At 56.2% G+C, this 24937-nt stretch overlaps 2 protein-coding genes and 1 pseudogene across 5 annotated transcripts in view; 2 read left to right on the top strand and 1 right to left on the bottom strand.

The window, feature by feature from the left end:
* Positions 1-302: 302 nt before the first annotated feature.
* On the bottom strand, positions 303-3440 carry LOC142442939 (glyceraldehyde-3-phosphate dehydrogenase-like; annotated as a pseudogene).
* An 857-nt stretch (positions 3441-4297) lies between these two features.
* QTRT1 (queuine tRNA-ribosyltransferase catalytic subunit 1) lies at positions 4298-15484 on the top strand. Its single transcript, XM_075547030.1, has 10 exons — positions 4298-4554; positions 4983-5051; positions 5160-5298; positions 11708-11786; positions 11897-12012; positions 14333-14471; positions 14690-14765; positions 14866-14975; positions 15069-15156; positions 15238-15484. Exons 1-10 carry the CDS (start codon positions 4312-4314, stop codon positions 15388-15390), a joined length of 1212 nt encoding a protein of 403 aa, XP_075403145.1. The 5' UTR covers positions 4298-4311; the 3' UTR covers positions 15391-15484.
* Positions 15485-18915: 3431 nt separating this feature from the next.
* The window catches only part of DNM2 (dynamin 2), a 74211-nt gene continuing 68189 nt past the window's right edge, over positions 18916-24937 (top strand). For 2 of the 4 annotated variants that reach the window (XM_075547052.1, XM_075547070.1), the window contains exon 1: positions 18916-19268. In XM_075547052.1, the coding sequence (XP_075403167.1) occupies positions 19108-19268 (161 nt within the window). In that variant the 5' untranslated portion in view covers positions 18916-19107. The remainder of the gene's footprint in view (positions 19269-24937) is intronic. The other 2 variants (XM_075547061.1, XM_075547042.1) reach the window with 2 other exon arrangements.

Consider the following 24937-nt stretch of genomic DNA (forward strand, 5'->3'; position numbering starts at 1 on the left):
TTTTGGTCAGCAGCAATCATAAGTCACTATGCCACCAGGCTTGTTCTTTTAATTGCTCCCAAAATGTCCAACTTTGCTGCCATCAAGTTGACACTGACCTTCTAGGACTGCCCTATAGTTCTCTCAGACTACTTGCAAGAGTAGAAAGCCCTATTTATTTATTTAATTATGTTGCTGGCTACCGTGTACTTTATTGATGGTATATAACAAGGTCGGGTTCTTAAGACCCTCCCCCTCCTTCAGGGGGATTGAATTGGGGACAAAGACTCCCCAGCAGCTGAGGGCCTCTCTTCCTCCAGTGCTGTTGCTGGGCCGCTGGTCCAGGGGGGCTCTTACTCCTTGGAGGCCGTGTGGACCATGAGATCCGCCACTCTGTTGCTGTAGCCAAATTCATTGTCATACCAGGAAATGAGCTTGACAAAGTGGTCGTTGAGGGCAATGGCAGCCCCAGCATCAAAGAAGGAAGAGTGGGGGTCACTGTTAAAGTCACAGGAGACAAGCTGGTCCTCAGTGCAGCCCAGGATGCCCTTTAGGGGACCATCGGACGCCTGCTTCACCACCTTCTTGATGTCATCGTACTTGGCAGCTTTCTCCAGATGGCAGGTGAGATCCACGACGGACACATTGGGGGTGGGGACACGGAAGGCCATGCCAGTCAGTTTCCCATTCAGCTCCGGGATAACCTGCCTACAGTCTTGGCAGCGCCAGTAGATGCAGGGATGATGTTCTGGGCAGCCCCACGGCCATCGCGCCAGAGTTTCCCAGAGGGGCCGTCCACGGTCTTTTGGGTGGCAGTGATGGCGTGGGCTGTGGTCATGAGTCCTTCCACGATGCCAAAATTGTCATGGATGACCTTGGCCAGGGGCGCTGAGCAGTTGGTGGTGCAGGAGGCATTGCTGACCATCTTGAGGGAGTTGTACTTCTCGTGGTTCACGCCCATCACAAACATGGGGGCATCGGCAGAAGGGGCAGAGATGACCACCCTTTGGGCACCGCCCCTCAGGTGAGCCCTGGCCTTCTCCATGGTGGTGAAGACACCAGTGGACTCCACGACACACTCGGCACCGGCCTCACCCCACTTGATGTTGGCGGGATCTCGCTCCTGGAAGATGGAGACGGCCTTCCCATTGACAACAAGCTTCCCATTCTCAGCCTTGACGGTGCCGTTGAACTTGCCGTGGGTGGAATCGTACCGGACCATGCAGACCATGTAGTTCAGATCAATGAAGGCGTCATTGATGGCAACAATGTCCACTTTGCCAGAAGTGAAAGCAGCCCTGGTGACCAGGCGCCCAATGCGGCCGAATCCGTTCACTCTGACCTCCACTGTGTCTCCGGGATGCGACGGACTGCATGGGAATGGGAGAGGCAGCTGCCTGTAGCACACGGAGGAACAGAGAGCCAAAAACCTTATTTTTAACCTGTGGAGTGGCTGATGGTTTAGAAGAGTTTGACCTTAGCAGCCCAGTGCATAACTACTATGCCAGTGATGTTAAATTAGTAGGCAACAATATTCCTACAAGAAAACAAGTAGATTTACAAGTAAAATTTCTGAGATGGAATCTTTATGAGAGTAGAAACCCTTATTTTTCTCCTGAGGAGACACTGGTGGTTTTGATCCACCAACCTTGAGTTTAGAAACCCAACGTTTAACTCACTTCACAACAATGGCTCTTTATAACTGTTTCAGACTTGTAATCAAGAATACATATTTATATAAATGTAACAAAGCAATGCATATGTTTAAACATATACACTCTATATTTAAAATATATACATTGTGTATATTTAAAAATACCAGGACCAAGGTGAGTTTATCTTGTGCATGGAAATAGCCTTTAGGAACAAATGTGTTTACAATTCAGCAAATCAGTGTTTGATGAACATCTGGAGTGTTTGATGAACATGGACATAGGGTAAAAATCTGTTGGTGGAACTCCGAATTGAAGGAATCTTTTACTCGATAGAGCGCCCCTTCACAAATTCAAAGTAGACATCGAAAAACATGGAAATTACTACCTTTAAAACACCTTCAGAAATACATCATAGGTAAGTGGAGAGCAAATGCTTTGAAAATGATTAGGACAAAGAATGTATGGATGTGCTTTATACAATTGATGTATGTATATGTATGGATGTGATAAGAGTTGTATGAGCCCCTAATAAAATGTAAAAAAAAAAAAAAAGAAGAAGAAGAAATACACCACAGCACACAAGCGGCTGAAACCAGGAGAGCAACCAGGAAGCTAAGATGATATATCAACCACGTAAAAAACAGGGATGGGGGAAGTGGTGGATTCTGGGTAGATTGTGGAAGCAGATTAGATGCAGGAAATGAAAGGACCATCTTAGTTTCTGGTCTGAGCTCCTGAAAGGACAGCTGCTACTAGAGGAAGGGAGCAAACTCGGGAAGAAGAGTCCCGAACTCAGCTTTGAAGTGTTAACTTTGGGAGTCTTGGAGACATCAGTGGAGACCTGCAGGAGCGAGGATGGTGGTGGCCATGGGAATCTGTGTTTGTATAAACGTTTTGTTCAGTTGGAGCCTACGCATCAGGACCCTGGGTTCATTCTCTTAAACTGTGGGACGCCCTGCGCAGTCCTGGGCCATCGCGGTCCTATTTGAGCCCATTGCTGTAGCCATGATGTCGGTCTATCTTGTACACAGATGTGCAGTGGTTTTTAAAAGCATATCTATTACAAGTGATATTTCATAGAGAAGGGGGAGGGGGGAGGTGTCAGGGAGTTTCTGAAAAATGGGAAACAGCCACATGCGAGGATTTCAGAAGTGTTGCAGACAAAAGCAACAGCAAATGTGAAGCCTGGGGCTACTTTTCCTAGCTGAGAAATGTTCAGGCCCGGCCTTTCCCAAGACTGTACCACCCTGCCAAACTGGCCTCATGCACCCTTCCTTGCAGGCTAGGAAGCGGAGGCTCTCACCAGCCTGGCTCAGGTAGATAGGTGTGCTTCTGAGAGGAAGGATTTTACAGGGACCATGGTGCCCTCTGCTGGCAGGTCAGATGCTAGCTCCATTCCCAGCCTCAATGATACCCAAACCTCCACTGACCGCTGGGTTTTCAAGACTGTCGAAAGCCTTGCCCTTGTCCTGTGGGGCAGCCCGTGCTTTTCAAATGGCTAGCTTTGAGATCAGCAACCCAGTGCATAGCCTACTAGGCCGCCAGCCCTCCCTGAATATGAGCTCTTTGGTGGACGATGGAGGATTGACAGCATCAACAGCGGACTCAGCTCAACAGCAGACTCCGCCGTGGTGAAGATGGACCAGGACCAGGACCAGGACCAGGTAACGTGACTTGTTATAAATAAGAGACTGAGTTGACCTGACAGCAACTTAACAAACCCCCGTGCACACACCTAGTGGAAGGAAAGTCAGTGTTCCCAGCCCCTCTCACCATGGAGGTTGGTATCACGAGGGGGGTGTACATGTTGGCGTACATTAAATGAATGAATGAATATGGCTAAGTTCTGGATCGCAACCACCCCCATCTATAAATCTGAAACTCCTTTAATTCCTCCCTACCCCCATTGAATAAACAAGGCCTGTTCTAAGCTCATGGGAGAGTTGTGAACACTGAACCCGCTAAGACTGGTACTCTTAGGAGGCAATCAACAATGAATAAAATCCCAAACCCAGGCTCGCTGTGCTGCCTCAATGCTGACTCAGTGGCCCTATAGAACAGGGTAGAATTGCCCGCTTGGGTTGTCTGGGGCTGTCGATGATCTTTACCAGAGCGCTGTTTCCTTTTCGCAGCGGTGCGACGGGTGGTAGCCCTTTCAGTTAGCAGCCCAACGCGGACGCCACGACGCCAGCGGGGCTCCTTAATGCCTACGTACACTAACAAACCGGTCCATACAACGTTTGTAGAGTGAGACCAGCATCGTGGCTCCTTGGAGATGGCCTTCAACCCGAGGACTGGACGATCCATCAGAGCCCAGAGTGTGCCAGGAGATGGACTAGTAACATCAATTGCAATTCTCCCTTCCTGAGCACCGTGTGCCAGTTCCCGGGATACAACGTTTCCATCTCCGCAACGTCCTGATGCCAAGACGTGTCCAATTTGTTGCGGGTGGAAAAACCTGACGCCGCTGAATTGATTTGGCCTTAAGGATTCCAGACGGGGCAACTGGGATGGTGGTGCGCGGTACCGCAGAGACCTGGGCTGCGAGCGAAAGCCCGCGCGCCGGCTCCCGTTGCCATGGTTTCCCGGACGCGCGCCCCGCAGGCCGGGCCCCGCCCCGTCACGTGACCAGCGAGAAGGCTCCGCCCACGCCGGCCCACGTGGTTCCGGCGCGGAGATGGCGGCGGCGGCGGGCCCGGCTTCCCTGGAGCCGGCGCCCCGCATCCTGCGGCTGGTGGCCGAGTGCAGCCGCTCCAGGGCGCGCGCGGGCGAGCTGCGGCTGCCGCACGGGACGGTGGCCACCCCGGTGTTCATGCCGGTGGGCACGCAGGCCACCATGAAGGGCATCACCACCGAGCAGCTGGACGCGCTGGGCTGCCGCATCTGCCTGGGCAACACCTACCATCTGGGGCTGAGGCCGGTGGGTGGGCCCTGCGGGGCGGGGCGGCGCGCGGGGAGCCCTGGATCCCGTCCCAGGTCGGGAAAGGGCCCCAAAGTCGATCAAGTGTCCACTGAGCATCCTTGCTGGGCACGAGGGACGTGCAGGGAGCGGGGGTGGGATGGGCAGGGCCCGATCGTCTTGCACCCGGACACGTGCCCCGTGCTCGCCCCTCACTGGCCCCTCCGCCCGTGGGCAGTAGCAAGGGGGCCGCGAAGTCCGAGGGTGGCTGCCGACGAGGTGCGTGATGATGACGTTCCCGGGCGCCCCAAATATGGAAGCTGCCTGGCTGGGGCAGCCGGACGAGAGCAGAGGGGCGTTCGTGTGGAGGCCTTGTTGGGGTCCACGGCGCGCGTGTCCATCTTGCGGTCCCCGGGTGACTCACATCTCTGCCGCTTCCCCTCCCGCAGGGTCCCCAGCTGATCCAGAAAGCGCACGGTCTGCACGGCTTCATGAACTGGTCCCACAACCTGCTGACGGTGAGGTGGAGCCCGGGGGCGGGGGGGGGGGCTGAGGTCCCAGGGCGCGCCCCGAGGGGCTCTCCCCTCCCCACCACTGACAGCCCCATGGTGGCATTCTCCCCGCAGGACAGCGGCGGCTTCCAGATGGTGTCCCTGGTGTCCCTGTCCGAGGTGACGGAGGAGGGCGTCTGCTTTCGCTCCCCGTACGATGGCGCGGAGACCCTCCTGAGCCCGGAGAAGTCGGTGGAGATCCAGAACGCGCTGGGTGAGCAGACCGCGCGGTGCCGGTTGGCTAGCTCTGCTTTCTCCTGAGCTGGGCGCTTTGGAAAAGTCACTCCCGCTCGCTCTGAGCTTTGCCTCCACCGGGGATCGGTAACGGAACATCCACGGTAGGATTCTTGTTAAGGATAGCAGGAAATGCTGGTAAATCTCTGAGCAGTCTCCGGTACGTGGTTTTTAATGATCGCTATGGCCAGTATTTCCCTTCGATAAGTCAGTTCAGTGGATGTGCTTGTTGATTGGCGCCCCGAGGTGGTTCCAGCCATAGTGACCTTATGCATAACAGAACAAAGCACTGCCAGGCCCCGTGCCAGCCTCGCAATTGTTGCCCCTTGTGGTAGCTGCTGTGTCAAAGATCCTTCACTCTTTCGCTACCCCTCTGCATCACCCAGCGTGGACGGTCCTTCTCCAGAAACTAGTCTATCCTGACAGCATGTCCAAAGGAGATGAGGTGCAGGCTTGTCGTCCTTGCCTGTAAGGGCCACTCTCTCCACACTTCTCCCAAGGCAGATTGTTTGTCTTTTGAACGTACTACTTTCAATCTTCTGCACTAGCAGAATTCTAAAGCACCGATTCGTCTTCTGTCTTCCTTAGTCCATGTCCAACTTTCTTTACTTGTTTAGCCCTGGTTAGCTTTTTGTATTAAATCAGTTTATTGGGGGCTCTTACATCTAAGAGCTCATAAATCAGTTCTGTCAAGTGAACTTGTACAGATGTTGCCACCATCGATTTCCAAACTCTTTCTTCTTGAGCCCTTTAACATCAGCTCCTCTTTTTGAGTCCCCCTGCCCCCCACCCTACCACCCTTAATATGTATTATTATTTTTATTTGGACATCTCTTGCACCGTCCGATATATCCCTTCACCTACAATTCTGATATTCGTCCAGTTTCAGGAGGTGATTGGAAATACCATAGCTTGGGTCAAGTGCACCTTTTGTCCTTAAAGTAACATCCTTGCTTTGAACACCCCCAAGCGGTCTAGTGCAGCAGATGCACCCGGGGCGGCGCGTGCTTTGATCTCTTGACTGCTGCTTCGATGAGCATTGATTGTGGATCCGAGCAGGACAGAACCCCCGGCAGCTTCACTCTTTACTCTGATTATCATGGTGTTTCGGTCCAGTCGGGAGGATTTGGGTTTTCGTGGCGTTGAGTTGTCATCTACACGGAGGGCTGCAGTCCCGGATCTTCAGCAGCAAGCGCTTCAGGTCCTCGCTTTCAGCAAGCAAGGCCGTGTCATCTGCAGATTGAAGGTTGTTTATAAGCCATCCTCCGATCCTGATGCCACATTCTTTGTCCTGTAAGCCAGCTTCGCTCTGCGTACAGACCAATTAATTATGGTGAGAGGACGCATCCGATGGTGGTACCAAGGAGTAGCTAGGGAGGCTTCAGGCCAGTTTTCTCTCTTTCTCCATTCTCCATGCTCATGAAGACAGTTCAAAGTTTTCTCATCCTTCTAGTGTGCATCGAAATCTTCCAACACTGGTGCTTTTAAGCCCCTCTGGGAGATTCTGCAGTGCTCAGTTCGGTGCTCTGCATCACCCCAATACCTCTGTGAGGGTCCGTGAGGGAGAACACACCAACCGAACACACCGCCGTCAAAGCCACGCCAGTGCATAGTGACCTGAACTCAGGGCCTCCGAGGCTGTAAGTCTCTGGTGCCGTGGAGAGACTGGTGGGTTTGAACGCCAGGCCTTGCAGGTAACAGTACAAAGCTTCCCAAGGCAGGTGAGCGGGCCTCCTTGGGACGGAGGCAGGCAACCTTAGGATGTCTCAGGTAGAAAGGGGAAAAAATGACCAAGTACAGAGCAAGGGCATGGCATGCTTCCTTTCCAAGGAGAAAAATGAAGACTTAACCTGGGGGGTTTGAAACGTTTGGGAACAGGGAGTTATAGCGAATGGAAATGTGTGGGAGTTTTTTCATGTAAAACCGGTGATCAACTATGGATCCTTTCACCGAATCCACAATGAAAATAAAAAGGGGTTGGGGAGAAGATGAAAATGCACAAAATCCAGGAAACTTTGTAAGTCTCTTCCATGGCTTGTTTTGTTTGCAGCAAGGATCTAGGGGTAGAGAGATGAAGCTGGGATGTAGGTGCCTCTTGATCAGAGGAACTGGTGAGCTGGTAGACAGGTGGGTCTGCTGTTGCTGATAGGGACTGTCAGGTTGGTTCCGACCCAGAGCGACCTTGTGCACTGCAGAACCCATCACGGCCCGGCCCTACGCCATCCTCACTGCGGTTCCCATGCTCGAGCCTATTGCTTGCTGCAGCCGCTGTGTCCACCCAGCTCCCTGTGGGACGATCTCGTTTTCAATGCTCCTCTGCTTTCCCCAAATATGCCGTCCTTCAGGGACTGACCCCTTCTGATCCCAGGTCCAAATATGTGAGACCGGGTCTCACGATCCACCCTTCGAAGGAGCATTCTGGCTGCCCTTCTTGCAAGACACAATTCTTTGTTCTTGCGGTCGGTGGTGTAGGAGGGGCGGTCCAAAAGCACCATGCCTGGAGATCCAGTTCACACATCCCAAAGGAAGCCTGTTTAAACCTGTGTCTACGACCAGGTTCGCTCAGTAATACGCCTGCCTTAGCTCCATGGACAACTCGCTGCCATCGAGTCAGTGCCGGCTTACCGTGGCCCCGGAGGGCAGGGTTGAACGGCTCTGGTGAGTTTCCAAGGCCATGACTGTCTAAGGCAGGAGAAAACCCCGTCTTTCTCCTGCAGGGCGGCTGGTGGTTTGAACTGGAGACCTTGCAGATCGCAGCCCCGTGTGTAACCACAGCGCCACCAGATCTCCGAGTTTCATTGAAGTCCCATTCAAAGAGTGGCTTCAGGTGCATTCAGGGCAGTGAAGGGAGACACAGCCCTTGGGATGGTGATTTGGGGGACTCCCAGGGATTTTCTCAAAGGACACAGGGTGATGGTAGGGGCGAAGGTGGAGCCCTGGTGACAGAGTTGGGCTGCTAGCCCCCGAGTCAGCAGTTTGAAACCACCCGCCGCTCCTCGGTGAGAAACAGGGCTCTCTGCTTCCACACACAGCTCCGGTCTCAGAAATGCGGAGGGACGGTTCTACCGCTGGTCCTACACCATCGAGAGGAGGTGGAGGTGACTCCCTGGCAGGGAGTTTGGGTTGGTTTGGTGTTGGTGAGAAAAAGGCCAAGAGAGGCGTTACCCCAAGGGATTGTCTTTCTGTTACAACGAGGATTTTTATCTCCTGCCACAACCACCTGCTTATTTTTTTAAAGTTTTATTAGCGTCTCATCCCCATGGCGTACAAATTGACAAGTCAGTCCTACCAAGAATTGTCACCACATTCAGTTCTAGAACATCCTCTCCTTTGCCCTCAATGTTTTCGGATGGTGCTTTTTGTTCCCCAAACTCAGAACTGTGACCCGGGACATCTGTGTCCCCCAGTGTGGCAAATCCACCCTATTGCAAGGCTGCCAGCCGGCCTCTGATGCAGCAGACTGACTGTGGAGCGGGGGGCAGGGGGAGATGGACACGTCGCCCCTCCGGCGAGCAGACCCGGATATTGGCTCAGTCGAGAAACGACAACTCAGCGTTATTGTGGAGCACGGGTGCCCGTGCTGGCCCGTGTTTGCCGCTCTCTCCTCTGCCAACAGCATGAGGCACAGGTAGCCGGGCGTCCTCCGGTCTCAGGTTCATTGCCCAGCCACTTTACGTGCCCAGAGGCGGTGAGAACAGGTGGTGTGGGTCAGTGCCCTCGAGCCCTCGACATGACGTCTTGGCTGTTCAGCCCTCGTGATGAGTCTGCTTTTAGAGATTTGTCTGCGCCCACGTGGGACAGCCGCCTTCATGGGTGTGGATTTGGAGCCAAGGGGAACTGAAATTCCTGGGGTCGTCACCACTTTTTCTCCATCAGTCCCAAGGTCCCTCTCTTGGTCCAGATGGGAGGAGTTCTTTTTTCAACTCTGACTTGGCGTTGGGCGAAGGCCTGCTGTTTCGTGCCGCTGGTTGCAATCCCCACGACGGGCCAGCACTGCACCCGCTTGCTCCTTGTTTCCTGGTTCCGTTTTCCTTCCGTCCTCGCCCTTTGTCCCTGGGTCGCGTGGGCCTTTGGGCCGCACGTGGTCGGTTGTTTTCAGGTGTGATGGTTTGCCTGACACCTGCGTTTCTTTTTTGCTTGAGAACCCATGCTGCATGAGGATGAGTCCAGCTCCACGCCCGGAGGGTCCCTAAGGGCCACGGTCTCGGGCTCCCCCGTCTCCATCCGACTGGGAAGCTGGGTCTTACTTATGATTTTGAGTTGGGTTCCATTCCACCCCTCTTACGCTTTTCTTTTTTAATTAAATCATTTTATTGGGGGCTCGTACAACTCCATCCATTGTGTCAAGCACATTTGTACATCCGTTGCCATCATCATTCTCAAAACATTTGCTTTCTACTTAAGCCCTTGGTATCAGCTTCTCATTTTTCCCCTCCCTCACCCACCCTCCCTCCTTCTTGAACCCTTGATAATTTATATATATATATGTATTTTTTTCCCCATGTCTTACACTAACCGATGTCTCCTTTCACCCACTTTTCTGTTGTCCATCCTCCTGGGAGGGGGTCATATGTAGATCATTGTGATCGGTTCCCCGTCTCTCCCCACACCTTCCCCCCACCCTCCTGCTATGGCTACTCTCAATACTGGTCCTGAGGGGTTTCTCTGTCCTGGATTCTGTGTTTCCAGGTCTTATCTGTACCCATGTACATGCTCTGGTCTAGCCAGATTTGTAAGGTAGAATTGGGGTCTTGATAGAGTGTGTGTGTGTGTGTGTGTGTGTGTATGTAGCATTAAAGAACTAGAGGAAAGTTGTGTTTCATTGGTACAGCTCGTCTCCTCCCCACAACCCTTCCATAAGGGGATATCCAGTTGCCTACAGATGGGGTTTGGGTCTCCACTCCCTACACGCTCTCATTCACAGTGATATGATTTTTTGTTCTGATGATTCCTGATAACTGATCCCTTCGACACCTCGTGATCACACAGGCTGGTGTGCTTCATCCATGTGCACTTTGTTGCTTCTGAACCAGATGGCCGCTTGTTCATCATCCTTCAAGCCTTTAAGACCCCAGACGCTATATGTTTTGATAACCGGGCACCATCAGCTTTCTTCACCACATGTGCGTATGCACCTTCAGTTGTGAGACTGGACTCTTTGCAGGAGTGAAAAGCCTCAGATTTCTTCTGGTTTTGAACTGTCGACCTTGCAATCAGCAGCCCAGCGCGTGACCCGCTCCACCGCCAGGGTTCCCGACGTGTGAAGATAAACACATCACAGAGCATACAACTGCAACAGCTTCTAACTAGCGGATGCAATTCAGGGGGGGTCGGTTCTCCCCTGCCTTTTGTTTCTCCTCCCTCATGGGCAAACTCACTGCCCCCTAAGGTTCCTACGGGATCTTGAGTTGCTGTTGACAGTGTGACCCCCTGTCGGTGGATCTCGTGGCGTATATACCGCTCAAGGCAGACGATCTTTACTGCTCAAGCTGGGCTGCTGTTTAGTTTTGAGGGCGAAGGCAGGGGAGATTTCGGTGTTAAGTTTCAAAGATAACCTCAAGGCAGTGGTGTCAGGCTTTCAGCCAGACTCTGTGGATCCAGAAAGTCTGGATTCCATCAGGATTTGCCATTCTGTTCGGCATGCCCTGATGTCTCTTAGGGAGCTCCTGGCGCTCATCGCCTGGGTCTCATGCCGTTACCTAACCCAAGCCCGTTGCCCTGGCAGCCTCTGTGTGTCAGTAGAACTGTGGGTTTTCCCAAGTCCCCAGTCTGAAGTCCGGGGACCAGACACATGCCAGACTGGAGGACGTTCAGATTTCTAGAACGAAGCTGCAGGTGGCTCTTGCTTTGCAGAAGCTCGAGTGGAAGCTGGCACAGCTCCCTGTGGTGGCACACTGCACGCCTGGCGTTAGCATGCACAGTGAACCTTGTGGAGGGAGAGCGGACATTAAGTTGCATGAGAAAGACATGTCAGCCACCTGGGTTCTGCTGGCAAATGAGTGGGCGGCAGGCCCTGGAACAGATCTTTAACTGGAGACGTTTCTGGATTTTGGAATGTTTGGGAAGGTACATTTGGCCGGGGCTTGTTTAACTAGACCTCCATTGCCAGACGTGTTCGCTCCCAGTCTTGCTGTGATGTCACGTCACGTCATGGGTGGCACAGTGACACCCACCTTTGTACACAGCAGGGTCCGTCTCTCGAGGTGCGGCTTTACTCCTGGTGCTGGCCAGGTTTGGGGGTCAGGCGGGTGCAAGATTAGGGGCTCTGGCATTTTGGGTGTTCCTTCGGGGGCTAGGTGGACAGGTTGGGGCGGGGCTAAGCCCGAGGCGGCGTCAGTGACCTTAACGGGAGGTGGGCCTGTCAGTTACATTCCCGTTTGTCCCCCCAGGTTCGGACATTATCATGCAGCTAGACGACGTGGTCAGCAGCACTGTGACCGGACCACGGGTGGAAGAGGCCATGCACAGGTGCGTGTGCGCATGTGGGTGCATGCGTGCATGTTTGTCAGGGCGGGGCCTCCTCAGTCCTGCAGCCCCATCTCCCTTGCTTCACCAGGCCCCCGGGGGCCCTCTTGCAGGTCAATCCGATGGCTGGACCGGTGCATTGCAGCCCACCGGCAGCCGGACAAGCAGAACCTTTTTGCCATCATTCAGGGCGGACTGGACTCAGATCTCCGGACTACCTGCCTCGAAGGTAAAGCCACGTGCAGGCAGGACTGGGGAGTGTCCTTCTCTGGGACCTACCAGGTCCTGCTCAGGCAGTGACAGGGAACGGGCGGACTGGCATTCCAGGTGGAGGAGACAGCCGGTGCCAAGGCCCTGGAGCAGCAGGACATAACAAGGGTCCTCAAACTACGGTCCGTGAGCCACATGTGGCCCGCCAAGGACATTTATCCGGCCTGCCGGGTATTTTTGCCCCGTTTGTTTTTTTATTTCAAAATAAGATATGTGCAGTGTGCATAGGAATTTTTTCATAGTTTTTTTTAAACTATAGTCCGACCCTTTAATCAGGTCTGAGGGTCAGTGCGCTGGCCCCCTGTTTAAAAAGTTTGAGGACCCCTGACCTAGAAGGAGTTGGTAGAGTCCTTCTGATTGTGACTGGACTCCGGAGTCATCATATGGGGAGGGACAGAGTGCCAGCTCCCGAGTTTACAGCTGGAGAAGCTGAGGCCCTGAGTGGTGTGTCACTCACCCTGGGCTTAGAGGGTGCAGAGCTGCCACGGGGAGCCAGGCCTTCAGGCTCTCGAAGCTGCGCCAGTAAGTACTCCATTGGACACCCAGGGAGGGTCAGGCTGGAGGGGCTGGGCCCTGAGCCCCGGGAGCCGTGGGGGCGCTGAGCAGGAGAGTGGAGGGCAGCAAGGAGTTGCAGGGAGGCCACCACACTGCTGGTCATGGGCAGGGCGGGTGGAGGGATTTGGGCAATGCCCGGGGCCTGGCCCGGGTCTCCGTGCTGGGAAGACATGGGCACTCACGCCTGGCCACCTCCGAGCTCGAGCGGAGTTCCACGCCTCCCCCCTGCACAGAGGAGGAAAGATCACAACACCCTGAAAATCATCAGGCCCCGATTCGAAGCCAGGGACCACCGATACCAAAGTCCGTGTTTTTGGCCAATAGGGAGCTTGGAGGCTGAAATCGTTGCCCAGGACAACAAGGAGGCTCGAAACCTGGCCAGGACCTAGAAGATAGGGGGAGACCCAGATTGGGACGTCGGGCCGTGAGGCCTTGTCGCCAAGGCTCTGGACTCTAGTCTCTGAGTGCCCATCCCAACCCCGATCTGCTTCACGGCTGCAGGGCCTTGGCCCCGCGGCTCTGCCTCTCTAAGCTTCACTTTCTCTGTGGAGTGGGAGACTACTTCCCAGGGCTTGGGGGCCCTCTAAACCAGTCACCAAACTCACTGCACCGAGCCGAGGCCGGCGCATAGTGGCTCTAGGGCAGGACACACTGCCCTTGGGGTTTCGTAGACGGTGCCGCTTCACTGGGATAGAAAGCCGCTCTCTGCAGTAGAGCTGCTGGTGGCTTTGAACTGCTGGCCTTGCAAGTTGGCAGCCCCATGCGTAGCCCTGATGCCACCAGGGCTCCTCTTGTGATCACAGGCAGAAATGGGGGTGATAAGATATTGTCCTTGTAAACCCCCTTTGTCCTCAAGGCCTCCCCGCCCTACCCCTCACCCTGCCTGGGTCTAGGACCTTTCCGTCTTGGACCTGAGACTCACATGTTGAGGCAGTGGTTCTCAACCTTCCTCATGCCGCGACCCTTTCATACAGTTCCTCATGTGGTGGTGGGTGACCCCCAACCGTAACATTATTTTCGTTGCTACTTTATCACTGTCATTTTGCTACTGTGATGAATCGGGCGACCCCTGTGAAAGGGTCATTCGACCTCGAAAGGGGTCACGACCCACGGGTTGAGAACCGCTGTGTTAAGGGTTCAGACCTGCAGCTGGCCGTGCACCTGAGAAACCAAGCGTGGGGCGCGGGGCTGGTTTTCCTTCGTCCCTGCCACACCGGCTGATGTTTTTTGCTGGCTCTTCTTTTGCAAATAGTCCCCTCACGGTGCTGGGGGGACGGGCGCTGCAGCCCCTGGCTGCGCCCCTTGGACCCGATTTCACCAAGAGTTGGTGCTGGCGTGCACTAGCTGCAGAACCGGGCCCCAGGCAGCGCCTGCATAGTGGTTGTGGCGCTTCCCCTCCACCTAGGACCAGACCCACCTGGGCGTGAAGCCCGACCCAGGTTCAAATCCCGTTGCTGGCATGCCAGCTCTGCCGCCTCCTTTTCCTCATCTGCCAAACCCAGCTGAGTCCGACGCCGGAAAGGCTCTGACATCTGGAACTGCTGTGCGAGCCGGACCGGCCACCTGTGTGTGGCAGAAAGTCACAGCGTGCGGTGCAGGTGGTCCCTCCGCACGTGGGCTGCCCACACGCTTCTTGAGGGACTGGCTGTCCCTGCAGGGTCGGCGAGGGACGGGAGGGGCTTTCCCTTTGCTTGGCTGCCCCTCATCCTGCCCTGTGTCCCCAGAGATGACCAAGAGGAACGTGCCAGGCTTTGCTATCGGGGGCCTGAGCGGGGGTGAGAGTAAGAACCAGTTCTGGAAGATGGTGGCGCTGAGCACCTCGAAGCTGCCTGAGGACAAGCCCAGATACCTGATGGGGGTTGGGTAGGTGGGGGAGGGGAGGCGGGCCCCACCTGTGGGAGGGGGTCACGTGGGGGCTACCAGGGCTAGGTGGGGGGCTAAAGAGCATATGGCTTTTCCCCTGGGCTGTGTTCCGAGGGATTTGGCCTGAGTCCCGGTGGGGGGGGAGCCTGAAGGATGGGGTAGGGAGGAGCTCCTGGTTGGAAGGTTCACAGTTGTCCCCTCCCCCCTTCCAACCCCAGTTATGCCACCGATCTGGTGGTCTGCGTGGCTCTTGGCTGTGACATGTTCGACTGTGTCTTCCCCACGCGGACAGCGGTGAGGCCCTGGGCAGGGGGCAGGCAAGGAGGTGGGGGGGAAGGCAGGCTGAGGGGCCGGGAGGTGCCGACCTGGGTGACCTCCCCTCCACACCCCCCAGCGCTTTGGCTCGGCCCTGGTGCCCACCGGGAACCTGCAGCTGCGAAAGAAGCAATATGCAAAGGATTTTGGCGTCATCGATCCCCAGTGCACCTGTCCCACCTGCCAGAAGTAGGCAAGAGCCCTGAGAGATGGGGGTGGGGTGGGGCTTGGACCCAGCACTGTTGACCTTTAAGACTCCCCCCCCCACGCCCCTGGCCACAGGCACAACCGGGCCTTCCTGCACGCACTGCTCCACAGCGACAACACAGCGGCCCTGCACCACCTCACTGTCCACAACATCGCCTACCAGGTGGGGCCAGGGCTGGGGGGAAGTGGGGCGGTCTTGGAGCTCCTGGACCCACTTGAGGCCAATGGCATCCCACCTCTGCAGCTGCAGCTCATGAGCGCCGTGCGCACCAGCATCGTGGAGAAGCGCTTCCCCGCCTTCGTGCGCGACTTCATGCGCACCATGTACGGGGATGCCACCCTCTACCCGACCTGGGCCACTGAAGCCCTGGCTTCCGTGGGGATCATGCTGGACTGACCCGGCCGGTGGGAGGGTGGGCTGGAAGGGGTTGAAGGTTGGAATTTATTTTTTTATTTTTTGGAATTTTAAAAAATTATTACTATTATCCTAACTTCTCCTGGCTCTGTGTCTTCTTGGGGCTCCTGGACTGGTCCCCTTTTCCTGGTCTGAGTGTCTGTGTGATGGGTCCCCCCTCCCCTGTTGATGACAACGAGGAGCCCCTGTGGCCCAGCCCTGCATGTAGGGTGTGCCCCAGACCCCCAGTCATGCTGGGGGTGTAAGCTCTTGACCTCCTTTGCTCGACAGCTGAGGCAGCCGGGACTGACTTTCCCAGGAATCCCCTCTGGGCGAGTGGCAGAGTCAGGACTTGAACTTGGGCAGCTCAGGCTCTCAACCCCGACTCTGCTGCCCCCAGAACAGAACACTAATTGGTTGCATCTAAGTCACCCTCAGGCTGTGGCGACCCACACATGACAGTCAAGCTGCCCCCTCGGGGTATCCTGGCTGTACTCTGTCCAGAAGCACCCCACTAGATCTCCTTTGCCACAGGGACTGTTGGAACCACCTCCCTTTCCAAACCAAGGCAAGGTCACTTGAGTCACTTATAACCCATAGTGACCCTGCACCATTAGGCGAGTGACAAGCAATGGAACACCAACCCAAACTTGCTGTGTAGAGTGGATTCCAACTTTCAGTGACCCGGCAGCACGTCCGTACCGTAGTCCCGCCACGTGGGGTTTCTAAGGCTGAGGTCATCACCGAGGCGGACTGCCCCACCCTTCTCCCCAGAGAGCTGCTGACCTTTCACTTGGCAGCTGAGCGCTTAACCACTGCACCACCAGCACTCCTTTTAAAATCTTATGGCCATCGAGTTGTTCTGACTTCTCCAAAAAAAGCAAGCTCACTGCCATCCATCAAGTGCAGCCCGACTCAGTGACCCTAACAGGACAGGGTAGAACTGCCTCAGAGCCTGCCACTCTGTAGGAGTAGAAAACCTCGTCTTTCTCCCAGGGCAGGTGCTTCCAAACTATTAACCTGCTGGTTAACCCAACACGTAACCACTGTGGCACCAGGCCCGTTGTCCCGTGCCACCTAGTTGGCTTCGACTCTGCACATAGCAACAAGACACCCGCCCAGTCCTGTGCCACCCTCACAGCCCCCGTGTCAATGGATCTCTTTTTCACTGACCGGTCACTTTATGGGGCCTGATGACCCCCAGGGAAGGGTCTTGTCTCATCACATGCCCAAAATACATGAACCTCACCATCTTTGCCTCCAAAGAACATTTTGGCTGTACCTCAATATTCTTAGCACCCTAATTCACATGCATTGATTTGCCTGCCTTCTTCCATGTCCAACTTTCACATGCGTATGAGACACTTGAAAATACTATGCCTAGGGCCAGGTGCACCGTAGTCCTCAAAGACCGTAGCCCTTGCTTTCCAGACTGTAGGGAGGGCTCCCTAGCTCCTCAGTAACAGACCTGACTGCCTACATTTGGGGTAAACTCCAGTCAAGGCTGTGCTGATAAGGTGGTGTACCCTGAGCTTTCACTGGCACTGGGCGCCGCTGGTCACGTGTAAGTAATCCTGGCAAATTTACGTTCCTTTCTGCATTTCCCAGAAGAGGAAATGAGGGTTCCGAGCAATGAAGTCACGTTTGCATGGCAAAGCACCACGGCAAAGTCATGGTTCAGCAAGGAAACAGGCCGAGGACTCTAACCCAGGGATTACCAATAGCAAATAGGTGTTCTTAGAAAATAAGGTTCTATTACATGCCTTGATCAACACTCCAAGCTGTGCAAAACGGGAAACTCGTTTATTTATTTTTGGTTTATTTATTATTTAGTTCATGTATTCCTCGCCAAATGTTTCAGGTACACACATTGCCTCACAAATGTTACTTCCTTTAACCTGCATTTCTGCACCTTGCTCTTTTCTTCTTTCCCCGGTAGTGTAAACAAGCCAGTTGTCAGGTGTCGTGAGTCTCTTCCAATCTATCATGAGCAAATGAAGCGCTGCCCGCTCCTGGGCCGTCCACGTCAAGTGTCCCTGTGCTTGAGCCCATTCTTGCAGCCCCTGTGTGAATCCAGCTCGCTAAGTTCCTTTTTTGACGCCCCTCTAGTTTACCAAGCATGATGTCCCTCTCCAGGGACTGGTTTCTCCTGACCACATGTCCACAAAGTATGCAAGTCCAAGACTCGCATCGCCCCTGTCTCGAAGGAGCACTCTGGCCGTTCTGTCAGAGATCGGTTTGTCTTTGTATCCGTCCATGGTATTCCCAGTGTTGCTCCACCATTCAACCAAACCCCCGCGTACAGGTCAGTATATGGAGAATTTCCTCATTCTGGGGCTGCTCGGGCACATGGTGCTCACGGCACTAGCCCCTGTGAACGCACCGGGGGTTAACAGGTTCCTCCCATGCTGGGCAAGGGTGCCAGTCTCGCTGACCCTTTTTGGCCACCTTCCTGAGCACTGGGATTGTAGGTCCTTCCAGTGCTCTGAGCGTCTCCTCGCTCTGGTCGTCCCTGTTCTCTGGTCATCTGGGATCAGTGGGATCAAACTCATTCCCGGCATCTATTCCAAGAGATCAAGAATACCAGCTCCCAGACTCCCCGGACTTGGCCCGGAAAGTAGCTTGTCTTTCCCGGGACACGGTCGGCTGCGTTTCCTGGGTTTCTAAGCGCTCCCCGCACGGTGCACGACGTTGAAGAAGTAGGGAAACGACGTTGAAGCATTAGCCGCACTGACGCGGGAAATATTCCACCGAGAGGAAAATATTCGCAGAGGAGGGCACCGCGTTTGCAAAAGCACGGAGGCTGGTCTCGTAGGAGTGGACCTTCTTCTTGGAACTGCGTTGAGATCCGCCCCGGGAGCGGGCTTGCAGCCTCCGGCAGCCGAGGTGCATTCTGGGTCTTGTAGTTTTCTGCGGAGTTCAGCATTTCCGCAGTGACGATTGCCACCAGGTCCCCCCACTAGGCGGCGCTCCACAGCGATTTGCGACTCTTACTCCAGGCGGCTCCAAGTGGCCAGCCGTCTGACGGCGGCGAGGAAGAACGAGTTGGTTTGATTGACAGACACAGTTCTCTATCAGAAGCGGAATGCGGACATGAAGGCCCGCCCTCTTCTAATTTTATTGGCCGACGGGACAGAATGATCTTTATATAAACCAATGGGGAATTTTGACGGAACTAGGTTAGACAGCAAGAAGCAACAAACTAGCTTTATTGGTAACTTTGTGGACTGGCGGGTCTTCCAGTCAATAAGATGGTGGAATGGCCTTCCCTCACCGCCCCCTCCAGTAGGCGGAGCCAACGTGCCTTTTCCTGAAACACCGCCTCCCGGCCTTGACAACTTGGTTCGCGCTGCTATTGGTCCTTGCATAACAACGACAGTTCGTGCGTCCAATCAGCCTCACGAGAAGCTCCCCCGGGGGCAGGCTCATTCAGCTGTAAACTCGTGCCTCACTGCCATTGGCTGGTCCTCCCGAGTAGCAGCCACGTCGGCCAATGAAGGCTGGCGCGACGGCTTTGAGCGCAGCCCGGGGCCCGGGCGGGAGGTCGCCTGGGTCGGGTGTTGCCTGAGAACCGGATGAGGCGACGGTGAGGCCGAGCCGGGAGCGTCGCGCCAAGGCCCAGGCGGGCGGGGAGCAACGGCCGCGGAGGCCGCGGGGCCGCGTCGTTGAGTCGAGGGCGGGCAGGGAGCGCAGGGCGCTCGGGCCGGGGCGGCCGGCGCCATGGGCAACCGCGGGATGGAAGAACTGATCCTGCTGATCAACAAGCTGCAGGACGCCTTCAGCTCCATCGGCCAGAACTGCCACCTGGACCTGCCGCAGATCGCCGTGGTGGGCGGCCAGAGCGCCGGCAAGAGCTCGGTGCTCGAGAACTTCGTGGGCCGGTGAGCTGCTGCCGCGGGGACGGCGGGCGGGCGGCGGCCTAGGGCGCCGAGGGCGGTCCGGGAATGGCGCGCCCTGCGCTGCCGGCGTAGCTGCGGCGCTTGCGTGCCCGCGACCCAGACGGGGACCGGGGGGCGGGCTCTGTGGGGCCCTTTTGGTTGTAGGGCGCATTGCTGGCGGCGGGGAGCCGGCTGAGATCCCAGGAGCGCTCCTGTGGGCTCGGAGGTCCGGTGGAGCAGGAGGTCCGGTGGACCCCCACTGTCCACTTGCTCCACTGCCGTCGTGGGTCAACTCTGCCATCTGGTTGCCTTTGAGGGACGGAGGGGGTGTCTATTCGGTCTACCTGCCTGTCCGTCTGCCAGCGGTGAACCCACCACCTCGATATGTATTGGGAAAACCCCTGCAGTCTGTCTGGCTGACCATTCATCTATCTGGGGCAGCCCGCTCGGGCTGTCTGACCGGCTGTCCCTAGGTTGGACAGACCTCCCTACCACCATTTGGTTATCCACCTGTTCAGCCCTACGGGCAGCTCCCTGCTGGCAGGCTAGCTGTCGAGCCCTGCTCTCCATGCCTATCACAGCCGTCATCAGTGACTGCCCCTCCATCCCTTCCTGTCGGGGGAACCTCAGCTGCCTGCCACCACCTGACTGACTCTAGTTGGCTGGCTCGACCCACAAAGGACCCTGTGATCCTGCTGGTTGGGGCTGACACTTGACTTGGGTTCTTGGTGAACACTGGTTCCACTTCCAACTCCCCTCCGTCCTGTCCTCTCCTGGTGGACCCGGTGTGTCTGGCCATCTCTGTGTCGGCCACAGCCTCAGAGCCTCTAGCTTTTTTCCATCTGTCCGGCCTAACTTCTCTGCCACAAGATGCGGGGGAAGAGGGAAGAATAGATGAGACTTGAATCTGTGGTACTTTCTCCAGGATATGTTCCTGGTTCCTAGGGTCGCCTGGGGCCTGGGGATGGAGGGCCTCAGCAGCCTCCAGCTAAAGCCTGCAAACAGGCTGTCCCATGCAACCTGGGAGGGGGCTCTGGCCTCATCAGCTGCCCGTGGGAAGATCTGAGAGCCAGTCTCTCCCGGGTCGCCCTGGAGAAGCCTCAGGGTGCCCACCAGCCCAGTGGGCCAATTCCCCCCTTTCGGCTCTTTCCAAGGAGCCACCCTGTGGCCTAGTGGGTTACATGTTAGGTTGCCAACCACAACGTCAGCAGTTCCGAACCCGCCGGCTGCCCCAAGGGAGAACGATGAGACTCTCCCCTTGTAATGATTGACAGCCTCAGAAGCCCCAAGGAGCAGTTCCCCTTTGCCCTCCAGGCTGGCTGTGAGTCAGATGGCAGTGAGAGAGAGGCCCTTTCCAGGATTCAGGAAGTCAGGGCGGACGGACTGCTGATTCTCCTCTCTCCCTCCCCCACATCCTGTCCTTCTTCCTCCCTAGTCATTCACTTCTCCATTCTGGAAGGGACCGGGGCTGTGTGGCTGCCAATGGCAGCATCAGGTGTCCTTATCAGTATTATTATTGTGGTTATCAGTATTAGGGGAAGGCCTGTGTTTGGTCGGCTTGGTTTTGTTATCATCCAGCCTTTGGGATGAGCAGGGAGGGGCCCAAAGGACTTACAGCTTGTCCAAGGCCCAAGGCCACCTGCCTTCCCCAGGGTAGTGTGGCTGGTGGCTCGCATTTCCTCCCATGCTGCCGCGCCGCTGGCACCTCACCCACTGCCCAGCGAGGTGGGACGGTGTGGGTTTGGGAGCAGCCAGGTCGGACAGCAGTGGCGAATGGAGAGGCTCTCAACCCATTCCGCTTGCTTTGTGACCTGGTACTGATTGTGTGTGACCTTTCTGGGGCCTCAGTTTCCCCCTGCTCAAAGTGGGGGTGAGTGGATGGATGTCCCTGTCCCTCCTCAGGCTGAGGCAAGGATGCAATGATGACTTGGCTTGTGGCAAGGGCAGTTAGTCCCTAGGCTGGACCCGCCCAGGACTGCGGCCCCAGCTAACGAGCTCTGCGTGCTTTCTGGTTCCAGGCCGGGCAGCCTCGCTCCTCACTCGCTGGCTCCTAGCTTGTGTGACAGCAGCACTTTGAGTCCCAGAGCCTCTTGCTGGAGGCTCCCACCTGGACACTCGAATCCCCTCTCCTGCCTGTGACCGCTCCTGTCTCCCAGAACCCTATCGCATAGACATTGGTGCCTGCGCGTTAATTCAGTGCCCTGGACACTCATGCCGCCAACAGGCCTCTGTCGGGATGCGGGGTGGGGCCCTCAGCGAGCTGGAGTGGCACAGTGGTTGCAGCAGTGGGATCCGGCAGGGGGACCGTTGTGCGGAGGGTGCAGAACCGGGCATTGTTTCACCCTGTTGCGCTCTGGGTTGGACTTGACACGGTGGCACCTGACAGGAACACCCAGGTTGGGCTGCTTCAGAGCTTGGCTGTGGCTGTGGGGTTGGGCACAGGAGACAGAGGGTTCTTAGTGTAAGTGCCTCAGTTTCCTCTTGCGCTCGGTGTATGCCATCAGTGAGTGCTCGACTGGTTTCAAGGACAAAGTGAGAGAGCACGGTAGGGCCAGGGGTCACTGTCCAGGCCCTGAACCTGGGGGGGGGGGGGTGTCTTTGACTCTCCTTTGTGACCTAACTGGCTCAGGGGCCCCAGGAGCTGAGGCGAGCCGGATGGGCCTTTTGTTTACAAAGTTCTGTTTTTAATTAACTGCCAAGATCTAAAGCTTAAATTTCATCTCCAAACCCTGGACAGAAGGTAGCGTTGCTCGAGAGTGGCCGGCAGCGCTCCTGGTGAGCTCAGGAGTATTAAGTGCAGGCCGGGCTCCAAGGCCCTGCCCCCACCACCCTTGGCTCTGTAATATTGGCAAGGGGTCTTGGACTTTTGGGGGCCTCAGGTTTGTTTTCTGTAAAGTGGGGGAGCTGCTGGCCCCTCCCTAAGGACCCAGCGAGGGGGTGGTATGCATGGAGGGTAGGGCCGTGGTCAGGTGGCTAGGGTTACCATTGTCGCTCATGGACCAGACTGAGCCTGCATCCCACAGGGCACCACTTGCCAGGAGCTCTGGGGGAGCCGCCTGAACTGCCAAGTTCTTGCCTCTCTGTGTGCTCAGCTCACTTGGCCTGGAGCCGCCCCGCCCTGGGACCCTTTGAGATCTTTGACCTTTCTGTGTGGCACCCACTGACAGGGCTGTGACTTTAAGGTGAAGGGAGGTGCTCTTTCCCTTTACCATCCCCCCCTGCCATGTAACCCCTGGAGCTGGGAGGGGGGCAGGAGACAGGGGAACCCCACAGACCTGGACAGTCTATCTCGCCGAGTCTCAGCTTCCCGCCTGGGACATTAGGACATGGAGCTGCTTGCAGCATCTTTTAATGGGCCCCAGGCAGTCCGGGTGCCCATCCCTTAATGTTGTTCACCCCCTCTGAAACGGGACGTGGTGCAGACAGCATGGTACAGGCGGCAGCCCCGCTGTGGTCCAGTGACCTCCGACTAGCCTATTCTAGTAAATCCTTCTGGGAGCCTGCTGGACCTGCCGGTGTGCACTGGGCTGGGTCGGGCTTTGCCAGAATTTTGTGAACGACTGGGGTGCCGGAGACCTGTGTGTAGTGGTGGCTAGGTGGGTGGCAGAGAGTGAGGGCGGAGGTAGGGGTGGGTAGAAGTGGCCGCAGGGGATTGTGCAGGGAGCAGGTTGCAGGCGCTCCGGGTGAGGGTGTAGGTGGGGGTCCTGGCTGCTGTGGCCTTGTTGTTAGCGCATAGTGTGTAGCCGCTACCAGCTCACCTGGAGCCAGAGCCCGCCAGCACCTCTGGCCTGCAGCAGACACTGCCCTTTGCTGGGCATGAGGCAGCTGGGAAAGAGGAGCCAGGAGTGGGGGTACGGAGGAGGTACCGCAGGGAGCTTTGAAGCCATCGGGAGAAATAATAAACAGAGAGGAAGCTACATTCCCTTTTTAAAAAAACAACATAGAAACCTTTTGGGGGACCATGGATGTACACTGGGCAGGGTGCTAAGGGATGGGCCTGCCCTGGGAAAGCCAAGCGAGGATCAGGGGAGACTGCGTTTGAGAGCTTGGGCCCTGGAGCCATCGGATCCATGGTGTGTGTCATGCCAGCTGTACTCCACAGCCTTTGCAGTGGCTGAGGGCGCTTCAGAAGCAGGCAACCAGGCTTCTCTTCCGCGGTGCCCCTGGGGGGGCCTGGCACACCAGCCCTCTTTTGCAGATGACACTCTAGTTAATCCCCTCCCTCCCCCACATCATACAGAGAATAAACCGCAAGCCCCCAAAGCCAAAGCCCCCTTGGTCAAGATCATGCAGCCCAGATTTCATGGCGTCGCAAGACTCAGGCCACACAGGACACCACGAAACCTGCGCTCACTGCCACGAGTCGAGGCGGCTCCCTGCAGGGCAGAGTAGCATTGCCCGTAGGGTTTCCAGGAGTTCACACGGCCAGCGTTTCGGTGGCTGCCCGATGCTTAACTTCCTGCACCACCACGGCTCCTTAGTTGTCTCCCTGCTCCGCCGATGTCCAAACTTGGACGTGAAGCGTAATTTGTATGGTTGAGAGCTGATGAAAAAGCAAGATTCTGTAAGCACCACCACTCTTGGCCCCCTCCCCAACTCTGCTGGCCCCGCTAGGTCTGGTTTGCATGTGTTGACTGAGGAACGGAGGGGGGATGTGCGTGGTCTCTGGTGTGTCCTGCCCAGTGGCCACAAGTGCCCTGTGAGGAGCTGGTGAAGCTGTCGATACGGATTCAGACCACTGGTGGTTGGTGTTCAGCAGTGGGTAGAGCAGAGTGAACCACTTTGAAGTCCAGGGCAGGGCTCCATGGCTGGCGGTGAAATGTGGACTTATGGAAGGTGCTGACTGACAGAAGGGACGAGCAGATGGGGAGGGGGTGTTTGCTGCTTTCAGGGGCGGGGGGGGGTCAGCGAAGGCCTTCTGGGGAAGGTGGTGTTTGAGGGGACTCTGGAAGGAGGCCAAGGAAGAGGCATGTGAAGTTGTGCAAAGGCCCTGGGGCAGAGGGTAGCCAGGGCAGGGGCACTGGCATATGGAGGCTTGGGGAGGCCCTGAGCAGAGGAGAAGCCAGTTCTTTGTGGATCTCACACTGGGGGCCCTCCACTTGTGTATAGCAATCCTAAAATGAGTGCCTTGGTGGTCTGGTGTCACGCTGTTTCTGCAGTGCTCACGTGCATGGCGGGAGGGGGGGGGTCATGCCGTTTTTCTTTTACTGAGAAGCAGCTGCCCATGGGATGCTGCCATCCTCGGCCGACTTTCCATTTGGTCTCGGGCGAGGCGCCCCTGCAGGCCTGGCGTTGGACAGCTGGCAGTCCAGATGAGCCGTGCCGCATGTCCCTGCCTGCCAGGGGATGCGTGGTGTCTGGCCCTCTGGCTGGTTGGTTCCTTCATGGTTTGAACCCGCTTGGAAGTGGTCCTCCCCCGTCATTCCTTGCCCTTTGTCAGAATGAATGTGCGGCTCTTCACCTGGTGGTTGGTTTTCTCATCTGTAAAATGGGCACAGGGCAGCTGCAGATCAAGTGAGCTCACGCCAGGGAAGCTTTCCAACCCCCGCTGCTGGTGGCTTTTGTGATCTTGGCAGTGGTGGCCAGTGGTCATCAAGGTGGCTCTGACTCATGGCGACTGACCTCAAGCACAACAGCAGCATTGCCTCGTCACGGGCCAGCTTGGGGCCATT

Source organism: Tenrec ecaudatus, chromosome 1 (assembly GCF_050624435.1).
Source record: "Tenrec ecaudatus isolate mTenEca1 chromosome 1, mTenEca1.hap1, whole genome shotgun sequence".
Lineage (NCBI taxonomy): Eukaryota > Metazoa > Chordata > Mammalia > Afrosoricida > Tenrecidae > Tenrec > Tenrec ecaudatus.